This window comes from Semicossyphus pulcher, unplaced genomic scaffold, assembly GCF_022749685.1.
Source record: "Semicossyphus pulcher isolate SPU_LCO1_2020_fin unplaced genomic scaffold, fSemPul1.0.p SCAF_5, whole genome shotgun sequence".
NCBI classification, from domain to species: Eukaryota; Metazoa; Chordata; class Actinopteri; order Labriformes; family Labridae; genus Semicossyphus; species Semicossyphus pulcher.
In genome coordinates this window covers 545,001-555,000 of record NW_027211726.1, presented here as the reverse complement: position 1 = coordinate 555,000, position 10,000 = coordinate 545,001, and the positions used below count along the sequence as shown (strand labels likewise).

General features: G+C 43.4%; 2 protein-coding genes across 4 annotated transcripts in view; one reads left to right on the top strand and one right to left on the bottom strand.

Moving 5' to 3' along the window:
• Positions 1-3,841, bottom strand: part of vps45 (vacuolar protein sorting 45 homolog) — an 8,335-nt gene extending 4,494 nt beyond the window's left edge. Inside the window, exons 1-5 of the mRNA XM_069681931.1 lie at positions 3,591-3,841; positions 3,013-3,147; positions 2,862-2,922; positions 2,211-2,290; positions 1,880-1,948 (exon numbers count right to left, since the gene is read on the bottom strand). Of these exons, the coding sequence (XP_069538032.1) occupies positions 1,880-1,948; positions 2,211-2,290; positions 2,862-2,922; positions 3,013-3,147; positions 3,591-3,683 (438 nt within the window). The 5' untranslated portion in view covers positions 3,684-3,841. The remainder of the gene's footprint in view (positions 1-1,879; positions 1,949-2,210; positions 2,291-2,861; positions 2,923-3,012; positions 3,148-3,590) is intronic.
• A 1,834-nt stretch (positions 3,842-5,675) lies between these two features.
• pogza (pogo transposable element derived with ZNF domain a) overlaps positions 5,676-10,000 on the top strand; it is a 15,410-nt gene continuing 11,085 nt past the window's right edge. For 2 of the 3 annotated variants that reach the window (XM_069681922.1, XM_069681920.1), the window contains exons 1-6: positions 7,868-8,377; positions 8,494-8,554; positions 8,999-9,181; positions 9,262-9,435; positions 9,565-9,650; positions 9,746-9,919. In XM_069681922.1, the coding sequence (XP_069538023.1) occupies positions 8,072-8,377; positions 8,494-8,554; positions 8,999-9,181; positions 9,262-9,435; positions 9,565-9,650; positions 9,746-9,919 (984 nt within the window). In that variant the 5' untranslated portion in view covers positions 7,868-8,071. Of the gene's footprint in view, positions 5,812-7,261; positions 7,397-7,867; positions 8,378-8,493; positions 8,555-8,998; positions 9,182-9,261; positions 9,436-9,564; positions 9,651-9,745; positions 9,920-10,000 lie in introns of those variants that run through there. The other variant, XM_069681921.1, reaches the window with a different exon arrangement.

Sequence of the window (10,000 nt, the reverse complement as noted above, 5' to 3'; positions counted from 1 at the left end):
CTGTGTGATCTCTGTGATCTCTGTGTGATCCCTGTGTGATCTCTGTGATCTCTGTGTGCTCTCTGTGTGATCCCTGTGATCTCTGTGTGATCTCTGTGATCCCTGTGATCCCTGTGTGATCTCTGTGATCTCTGTGTGATCTCTGTGATCCCTGTGTGATCTCTGTGTGATCTCTGTGTGATCCCTGTGATCTCTGTGTGATCTCTGTGATCCCTGTGTGATCTCTGTGATCTCTGTGTGATCCCTGTGATCTCTGTGTGATCTCTGTGATCCCTGTGTGATCTCTGTGATCTCTGTGTGATCCATGTGATCTCTGTGTGATCTCTGTGATCCCTGTGTGATCTCTGTGTGATCTCTGTGATCCCTGTGTGATCTCTGTGATCCCTGTGTGATCTCTGTGATCTCTGTGATCTCTGTGTGATCCCTGTGTGATCTCTGTGATCTCTGTGTGCTCTCTGTGTGATCTCTGTGATCCCTGTGTGATCTCTGTGATCTCTGTGTGATCCCTGTGTGATCTCTGTGATCTCTGTGTGATCCCTGTGATCTCTGTGTGATCCCTGTGATCTCTGTGATCTCTGTGTGATCTCTGTGTGATCCATGTGATCTCTGTGTGATCTCTGTGTGATCCATGTGATCTCTGTGATCCATGTGATCTCTGTGTGATCTCTGTGATCCCTGTGTGATCCATGTGATCTCTGTGTGATCCCTGTGATCCCTGTGTGATCCATGTGATCTCTGTGTGATCCATGTGATCTCTGTGATCCATGTGATCTCTGTGTGATCTCTGTGATCCCTGTGTGCTCTCTGTGTGATCCCTGTGATCTCTGTGTGATCTCTGTGATCCCTGTGATCCCTGTGTGATCTCTGTGATCTCTGTGTGATCTCTGTGATCCCTGTGTGATCTCTGTGATCCCTGTGTGATCTCTGTGTGATCTCTGTGTGATCCCTGTGATCTCTGTGTGATCTCTGTGATCCCTGTGTGATCTCTGTGTTCTCTGTGTGATCCCTGTGATCTCTGTGTGATCTCTGTGATCCCTGTGTGATCTCTGTGATCTCTGTGTGATCTCTGTGATCTCTGTGTGATCTCTGTGATCCCTGTGTGATCTCTGTGTGATCTCTGTGTGATCTCTGTGATCCCTGTGTGATCTCTGTGTGATCTCTGTGATCCCTGTGTGATCTCTGTGATCTCTGTGTGATCTCTGTGATCTCTGTGTGATCCCTGTGTGATCTCTGTGATCTCTGTGTGCTCTCTGTGTGATCTCTGTGATCCCTGTGTGATCTCTGTGATCTCTGTGTGATCCCTGTGTGATCTCTGTGATCTCTGTGTGATCCCTGTGATCTCTGTGTGATCCCTGTGATCTCTGTGTGATCCCTGTGATCTCTGTGATCTCTGTGTGATCTCTGTGTGATCCATGTGATCTCTGTGTGATCTCTGTGTGATCCATGTGATCTCTGTGATCCATGTGATCTCTGTGTGATCTCTGTGATCCCTGTGTGATCCATGTGATCTCTGTGTGATCCCTGTGATCCCTGTGTGATCCCTGTGATCCCTGTGTGATCCATGTGATCTCTGTGTGATCCCTGTGATCCCTGTGATCCCTGTGTGATCCATGTGATCTCTGTGATCCATGTGATCTCTGTGTGATCTCTGTGATCCCTGTGTGAGCTCAGAAACATTGTGAGTCTTGTAGTTTCTGCAGCAGGACACGGGACTGTGGCATCACGAGCCTTGCTCTGTGCCTGAAACATGGAGATCTGACAACACTGTACTGTTCTCCAACGTCTTCCTGTCCTCAGAGCTCTGATACACTCAGTTTGAGACAGAGAGCTGTAATCAGACAGACAGGTGTGTGTGTGTGTGTGTGTGTTTGTTTCTCACCCTGGCCACGCCCTGGAGGTTGAGGGAGAACAGGTGAGGATTCACAGCGATGAAGTCTCCATAAAACTCCTGCAGAAACACACACACAGAAACACACACACAGAAACACACACACAGACACACACACACACACACACAGGTGTTTGAGGTCTAAACAGGATCAAATGTTGAATTTATTTGTGCCAACTCACCAAATGATGTCTGACAGTGACTTTGTGTCTCAGTTAGTCTGAGCTCTGCCGCAGTGAGACGCCCCCTGCTGGTGAGGAAACTAACTACATCTGCGGCAGGTGTGCCTGTGTTTGTCAGACAGGTGACACCTGAGACTCACCTGGACTTCGGCCACCACTTCCTGTTCATCAGCTTCAGCCAGAGCTTTGATCTCACTCTTACTGATCACATTACTGAAGTCTGAAACACACACACACACACACACACACACACACACACAGGTGATGATGTAATCTTGAAAAAAAGCTCATGTTGATGATATTATTGAAGAGACATCTGGCTTCCTGTGTGGGCGGAGCCTCAGCATGTTGTGTGTGTGATGTCGTCTCTCTCTGTACAAGCTCTGTGAGCTGTGATCTAAAGTGTCTCCTGAAGCTGATCTGTGTGAAGCTGCAGGTTAAAGCTCCAGAGCTCAGTCTGATCATCCTCTGTTTGTTTCTCATCATTCATGAAGACACTCTGAACTTTACTGCTGCACGGCTGCAACCAGCACCAGACTTCCTGCAGATTTTCAGAGTAAAGTTACCTGAATGTTGACAGAATGTTACACTGGACTATACAGACTGAGATGTGATTGTGTTCGGATATTAGTGTGATAGATCTATAGATTATTATTAAACCTGGATCATCTCCTGAACTAACCAGACGTTAGTGTTGTTCAGTGAAACAGTCACAGTTTGGTCAGCTGCAGAGAAAGATCACAGGTTAGGCTGTGAAGTTATGAGTCCTGCACAGAGTTCAAGCCTCTTACAGATGAAGTAGACGCTGTATTTTGGTCTCCTCAGCTCCTGGATCAGGTGTTCCACGTTCTCCTGCACAGATCCATCAAACATGTCCAGTTATTATCTAACATTATTATAATACATATCCTGATCACACATACAGGCTGCAGGGGTTTGTACCTTGGTGGGTCTGAGGAAGCAGATGGCCTTCAGGTGCTTCATGTTGTCTCTGTTCAGAGAGTCGATCCGCTCAAACAGGTAAACCTCCTTCTGCAGGATCTCCGACTGAGTGTACACCACGCTCACTATGCTGGTCTGAACACACACACACACACACACACACACACACACATTGAGAAAAGTGATCAGAGTATCTGTGCTCGTAGGAGAATAAAGAGTGCGTGTTATAATCTGTGGGTGGGTCAGTGTGAATGTGGTCAGACACCACAGTGACACAGAAGAGGATGTTGTGACGGGGTCTAAATGATTCTTTCTATGACACTGTGCAGATATAAGGGGTTTAAAAGTGTGTCCATTAACTGAACACATGGATTAGGAACACTTTAGCCTCCTCCTCTTATTAACATTATTAACATCTAAACACTGACTGATAACAGACATGACTAACAGTTATTAACAGTACCTAGCTGACAGTAATAGACAGTAACTATCAGTAACTAGCTGACAGTAACTAACAGTAATAACTATCAGGGCTAACACACAGTATGTCGCTCCCACAGTATGCCTCGGTGTCTCACCGTCTCTCTGTCCATGAGCAGCACCTTCATCCCGGGCCCGCTGCTCTCGATCATCTTGGAGATGTACTGCTTCACGGCGAGCGTCACGTTCATGATGGAGACGCAGAGACGAAGTAACAAAACAGCCGAAATAAAACTACAGCAGGAGTTGGTGAGGGTCTGTCAGTCTGCTGGGAGGTTCTCTGTCCCCTTCTGAAGCCTTGAGAAGAATATCAGCTGAGCTGCTGCGACAACAACACCGCTGCAAGCTTCCTTCCGGATCCGCAACGTCATCACGTTGCCCGCACAGCGTTGCGTCAATACGTAAGAAGTCTAAATTTCGATTTGTTTCTTAGTTTTAAGTGTTATCAGAAAATTGTTAGCAATTTTTTGTAATCAATTTTCAAAGGTAAAGGTATTGTTTATGAAGACGGACTGCTCCTCACAGTGTTATATTATTTATCTATATAAATATATTATTATAACTATAACTATTAAACTTTATATCATGCTGAGTAGTTGAATCTACTATGACTTATTTAATCTATTAATCTACATAAATGAAATAATATTGTGCCAGTTATCATTAATTTAGAAATAACACATGACAGCACGGCATGAGTAAGTCTAACAGAGTCCAAAGACAAGAGTCACAAATGGATGGAATGAAACGTGTTCATTTCATGCACAGAATGCGGTTGAACACAGTGCAAAAGATTTTTCGAGACATTTTTCTGGATTATCATTAGAAGTATTATTAAAGCCCGAAGGAATGTCCTCAATTACACGTAGAAACATGTGTAATTAAACAGGGAACACACCATTAAAACACGGAAATCATTTTATTAATTATTTGATTAGTTACTTTATTTATTTTTAGATCTGGTAAAAGTTGAGATGCATTCGTTTTTTGTTCAATATTTTCAAGCTATATACAGTTAAATTAAATCGGATGCAATGCTTTCCAAGAGTTTAGCGGTGATAAACACGACTAAAACGGATCAAAGTTGGTTAAGAACGAGTGTTTAGGACTAGAAGTGGCGGCATGATAGCCTTGTTAAAATTCATAATTTGAACACGCTTTCATTGACATAAAAACCTGCTGGTTGCTATGATAAGCTAGCTGTAACTGTAACAAAGCTAATAAAGCTAGCAAGCGCCATTTTTTAAAGGTTTACGTCTTTTTCTATTTATAGACAGACACGACCGATAAACTCTAGTAGACATAGATCAACAGAAAATAATAACATCGATTTAGTAAGTATTTGCGTTCTAATTCAAATTTAATGATCATCTTTCACTTGAGAAATCTGTAGATGAATGTTAGCGCTAGCTAGTTCATGTCTAATACCAAGTTACAACAAGTTGCTAACCTTAATGTGTATGTTCGGCTAACTTCTCGTTAGATTTCACTCGAAATTATATTTTCATAAATAATGTTGCATATAAGTAATGTGGATAAATCGGCTAGTTACTTAGCATTATGTAGCAACGTTGTAATGGACATTTTCAATCTTGACAATTATTCATTAACAACAACTATACTGACATCAACATTTATCAAACATGTATGTCATCGTACTTGCGATGGAAATGCGCCAAGGTTAGCTAACTTTAGCCGAAACTTAACTGCTCACAGCCGCCTTAGCCAGCTGCTTGCAACAGAACCTAACTTTGTTGACATATATTTTCCCTTTCACTGATTCATAAAGCAGTGTCACCTTTCTTGTAAACATGTGCAGTAAACAACTGAGCCGTACTTTTCCTTACATGCAAAGTTCTTCGGCGTATGGGCATGTTACATGTTTTGTAACGTTAGCATGCTAATCACGGTTAGCATGCAGACATAAGTTCAGTTAATCATTCCCCTGAACATGTTTTGGCATTTGAAATGAGAGGACGTCGTATATTACGTGATTCTCTTAACCCACGTTTATCCGTCAAGCGGTGTAAGGGGTTAATTTTAAATAGAATAATTAGAAAAACGATGTTAATATGTTGCTGTCTCCTGTCAGATATCCCTCCGCCCCACTCATGGGACGTGCGGGAGGGGAAGTGGCGAAGGAATACACTAGTTCCTTCCATACCACACACCCACAAACAGCGTGAACGGTGCAAACTGCTAACATTATCCGTCCATGGAGATCACTGATTCACTGTTTATTCTCTAAAAACCACAAAGTTTAAAAGTGGAAATTTTACGGAATACGTATTTATTTGGTATATAAAGGGTCCGGATACGGTAAGCGAACGCTTACATTACTCTTTTTAGCTGATATGTTGAGAAGTTAATGAAATCCCTGAGTAGCTGCTAGGCTAGTTGTTAGCTTGTTAGCTTAATGTTAATTTGAATCAAGGGAGGGGGGCTCCTGGGTGAGCTGGTGTGTGCAGCAGAAAGCTCCACATTATTGCAGTAAAATACAAAACTCTCATTCATAACAAGTTTACATAAGTAAACAGAAAGTAATTGTGAAGTTAGTAATCTTGTGCATTTAGCATGTTATGTTGCTACACTTTTTGGATGCAGTGTTTTAACTGGATGACATAGTAGTAGTTAGCTTAGCTTGCTATCTGAGTATGCTAAATGTTTCAAAGCCATAATGCTTCTTGTTATGTAAAGATAAATAACAACTATTAGATAATGTGCTTATTTCATTTGATATTTGTTAAAGTGAAAATAGAAAGTTAGAAACTAAATTTCTATTTCAGTCACAATATCAGAGCTAGCTTTAAGCTAGCAGTCATCAGGATGTTCATAGAGACGAATGGGGGCTGATGAAATAATGTTTAAGGTTTTTTTTTATATTTACATACAGTTTATTATGGAACACAACAAACGTGTGTGATGTCTCTACAGTTTACAAAAGCCAGTTTACACTTTTACTGTTCACATGTATTAACAGGAGGAAACATTATTTTCTTTAAAAAACTACAATGAGGACATGAAGAGGTGGCAATATATTATCCAATGTTTGCGAATATATTTATGTAATAACTTTACAACACTGACACAGTCAGACATCTGGAGATGCTACAACACAAACAGCTCACAGGTCTTCTAATTTATCAGCACATAATGTGTCGAACAGTTCAACTCTACAGACAGAGCATCATTATTATACACCGCTGATCTATCTTTCAAAGCCAATCAGATCAGAATCACAAATACTTTATTGATCACCGGGGGGAAATTGGGGATATCAATCAACATGACAGGCAGAACACATTTTTTACAGTTCATAAAAAGTGTTTTCATGTCATCCAGCAAAATTGTTCTTACAGTGCAGTTGGTACCTGCTGAGGGCAGGCTATGTGTGGGTTGATGCAGGTAAAGGTTTCAGGTCATCGACCAGCATTTTTCTTTTCTTATATCTTTTCTTATATTTGGTTATTAAAATGTCATCAGTGTTTCTGAAAAATCGTCTTATTGTGTCCTCACAAAGATTCTCACTGTCATAGAGGAGGACAGAAAATATTCACATTTATTAAGCTGCAATTAGAGAAGTTTTTACATGAAAATGAAGTGGAATCAATAATAGATTTTTAGTTCTTGATTATTTTAATAGAAGAATCGCTGCAGCTCTGAAATCAAACATCCTTTGATTACGATGACAGTACGATGAAGCTGTGATAAGCAGCATGCTGATGACAGTTTAACACAACGCTCAGGTACAGGTGTGTCCTCTGTGCAGGCGAGGAGGTGATGGAGGAGGAGCAGAGTACAGCAGGAGGAGGTGACCTGCTGATGGAGTGTGATGAAGAGGAGCAGGAGGTTTGTCCTCAGTCGTCAGAGGGAGGAAAAGAGAAGGAGGGAGGACACAATGAAGGTAAAGAGTTTAACAAACATGAACGTGATATCAGCTCAGTGACTGAAGTCTGAAATCTGTGAAGGTTCTCAGTCATCACGTTTTCTTCAGTTCGCTCTGACTGGTGGGCGGAGCTAGAAATATCAGCCTCTGTAGATCATTCGTATGCTAATAGATGTTAGCATTATTAGCTAGAAATATAAGCCTTTGTAGGTCATTAGTATGCTAATAATTAATAATCATTAGTATTAGCACACTAATGACCGACTGATATTTCTAGCTCTAGTTAGAGCTGAAGAAGCCTTTTTGAGTGAAACTGTTGAATATAGTTTATAAACATGAACTAAAATGGTCTCATTCATAAGGCTGCATTCTTTTAAACGAAGACAACAGATGTTGTAGACATTCTTTTCAGTGAAGAAGATTCAAACCATGCATGAAGCAGTTTCCTGTTCAGAGTCAGATGAACCTCTCAGGCTACGAGACAGCGAGTTGAGCTGCTGCTGACCTCCTTTCCCCATTTTTATATTCACGATCTCTTCAACCTCGGAGGACAACAGGAGCTCACTTTCACTTTTTCACAGAGGACATCCTTTCGTGTACTCCAGCGCATACGCTCTAACCTGCAGACTGACTGGCTGTCCTGTATATTACTGCGCTGTGACAGGCGGTTAGATCGATTTATATCGTGTAGAGATGTCCTACCTTTGTCACTGTTATCTGTGCACATGTTACATTTCATCGCTCAGTCCTTCATCATCGTCTTTATGTTTAGTGGCTAAAATAACACGACTTCAAAATAAAACAGTCCTCTGTCTGTCTGCAGCTGCTGTCAGTCCAATGGAGGACGTCAGGACCATCCCCATCCCAATACAACCAGCCAGCAGCTGCAGCCCCGCCCCACATAACCACACACACAACCACACACACAACCACACACACAACCACACACACAACCACACACACAACAACACACACAGCAACACACACAACAACGTGAAGGTGAGAGGGTGTTCTGACATGCTCATTATTTCTGATCTACTGAAGCTTTAAAGGAAGAATCTAACTCATGTTGTCAGTTATGTAAAGTGTGTGTGTGCGTGTGTGTGTGTGTTCAGGCTTCAGGTGCTCCTCTGGGCTTCAAGGTGAATGGTTGGCTCGTCTCCCTGCTGCCTGGAGGTCAGATATCAAAGGCTAATATAAGCCTGTTTATTTGGTCCTATTTAAATGTTGCCAAATCACAAAGTTCTGTGTGGACTGTTTACAAACAGAGCAGGTCTGCAGCATCCTCTTGAGCTAAGGTGCACATCTTTCTCATCATCACACACATCATTACGTTACCTGCAGTTTACACGTGGTGAAAACGCCTGCAGCAGGGGATGTGATATGGCTTCAGGAGCTTGTTGTACAGAAAACTTCCACAACCTTCAGGTCGTACAGATTTCAGGGATATGAAGCACTTGAAGTTATTGCAGATGAAAGATCAAAGGCAGACCATTTCTATGGGAGGGTTCTAACAGTTAATCCAGGATTAATGGTCTGGTAAAACTGCACTCTTTATAAAAGCTAAAAGCTAAATGAGTGGAGGTGAGACTCAGGACGGCCCCTGTGTTCGTCCTGCAGGTGGCGGTGCAGAGCTGAAGCTGCGCTCTCATCCCCGAGGTTCAGCCAGCGGCTTCACCACGGTCCAGATCCCTGTCTCTCCGGGGGTCAACAATCCTGCAGAGACCCAGCACATCAGCACCTCCTCTACCAGGACTCCTCCTCCTCCTGCTGCTGGACCTGACCCCACCCCCATCATCACAGGTAACACCTCCACCTGTCTGAGTCTCTGAAAGGCCTGATGGTGTCCTGACCTCACAGTGTTTCCGGTCTCTGTGGTGCAGGTGTGGTCTCAGGAGAAGCTGCTCAGAGGGTTCTCAGCGACCACAGTGCAAACTTCAAATCCAGCAACACCCCACCCCGAGCTTCCCCCCTGACCACACCCACACTACCCAAAAAGCCCAGGCCCCCTCCCAGCAGCAGCACACCTGCAGCTCCTCACAGACTCCTGAAGAGAGGTTGGTTTCCTCACACAGATCATGAATCATCCCGGCACTAACACAGCTACTGTGTGTGAAAGAACAACAGGAAGGAGCTGCAGATGTTTGAGTGTGTGTGTTGTATCGTGTTGTTGTGTGTCCCCTCAGGTCAGCTGGATCCTGCCTCTCCTCCTGACTGTCTGATCTGCAGGGCTCAGTTCAAACTCATCACAGAGCTCCGAGGATTCATGTGTGTAAGTCCTGCAGCCCCGCCCTCTTTTCAGCTGACACTGTGACACCACACATTCTGCTCCACCTCCTCCTCTCTAACCTCTCCCTCCTCCTGCAGCTGTGCAGCCCAGCCATCGCTCAGAGTCTAAAGAACCTGAAAAAGAAGAAGAAGAAGATGAAGAAGAAACGCCGCAGGAGGAGCAGAGACAAGAAGAAGAAATCCCCCAGAGAGCCTTCAGAGTCCAGCGGCGGCGCAGGACTTCATGGTTTCATCCAGAAGGGATTCTCTGCGGTGAGTTTGTCCAGCCCGATAGTGACGACACGAGGTCAGGTGATACACTCTGAGTGTGTCTGACACCAATCCACTTCCTGT